The sequence below is a fragment of the Metarhizium robertsii genome (assembly GCF_000187425.2).
Source record: "Metarhizium robertsii ARSEF 23 chromosome Unknown MAA_Scf_2, whole genome shotgun sequence".
NCBI classification, from domain to species: domain Eukaryota; kingdom Fungi; phylum Ascomycota; class Sordariomycetes; order Hypocreales; family Clavicipitaceae; genus Metarhizium; species Metarhizium robertsii.
Window position 1 is genome coordinate 4,013,988 of NW_011942160.1, and position 1,084 is coordinate 4,015,071.

General features: G+C 49.1%; 1 protein-coding gene across 1 annotated transcript in view; it reads left to right on the plus strand.

Moving 5' to 3' along the window:
• MAA_10840 (uncharacterized protein) overlaps positions 1–830 on the plus strand; it is a gene marked incomplete at both ends in the record, with an annotated part of 1,916 nt that extends 1,086 nt beyond the window's left edge. Inside the window, 2 exons of the mRNA XM_011412759.1 lie at positions 349–514; positions 566–830. Coding sequence (XP_011411061.1) covers positions 349–514; positions 566–830 — 431 coding nt within the window. The remainder of the gene's footprint in view (positions 1–348; positions 515–565) is intronic.
• Between the last annotated feature and the right edge of the window lie 254 nt (positions 831–1,084).

Here is a 1,084-nt window from a genome sequence, read left to right on the forward strand (position 1 = left end):
TGGGAACCTTAGCCGTTACACCAGGATTCCGAAGACTCGGCCGTCGTCCGCCGTCATCACTCGAGGCAGCCCCCCCCCAACCCCGATGCGGATGAGACCACACTGATACCCCCCCGCCAACAGCCACCTGGCCAACCCGAGCAGCAACCGCCCCAACCAAATCGGGCGGCTATCTGGACACGGTTCGAGACTCACAGGGACTCAGCCGACTACTATTTGAAACAGTACCTAAAATGCCTTGATGTCGTTGATGTCGACGAGCCCACTACATCCAGAGGCGAGCGCCCACAAGCAGTCTATTTATGACCAGCTGACTTGAACATGTTCCTAACCGTGCTCTCCTCACAGAGATATCTACACAAGGTCAACAAGGCGCAAATACGACTGCAACACGATTGAAGATATCTGCTGACAGCGCAATCCGTGACCTGCTTGTCATGGAGGAGATTGTCGAGATGGCCCAGGGAATGATCAAGCCCTCGAAATCGCAACTGGCGCCCATCGCGGCTATATGGTAGGTTCGGCTGCAAACCATGAGCGTAGTCGTCGCTTACAGGCCACGTAGCACTTTGGCATGCTGCATCTCGGCTGCCACGGTTTCCGTTAAGGTTATTGCCGGTGTCTCGGCGGTTGGCGCAGTAGCTGGAGCCCTTGCTCTTGCAGTACCGCCAACATGGCACAATATCCAGAGCTACAGTGTGCGCAATACACGGGCCAGTTTAAAAAGTTTGAGGTGTGCTTTTGATCAGAACAATGTCGGCGAGAGACACCGGGATGCCCTCGAGCCCTCGAAGTTCAAGTATCTTAAATGGATTCTCGTCGATTTCTAGACTAGAAATGTTCGTATTTTTATGTATTCGAGTCGGTTTTTTTTTTTGCAATTCTTAGGCGTGTCGAATTTGAAAATAAAAAAGCTTCACATACCAGCCGTTAAATAAACCAAGTAGACACATTATATTGTAAATGGCAAATACTACAGTAGGGTACCAAAAGTCTGCGCCCCCCTGATTTTTAAAAATGTATGGTAAAATTACGGGGGGGAAAAGCTATTATTTTAAAATTAAATAAAAAGCCTTATAAATAT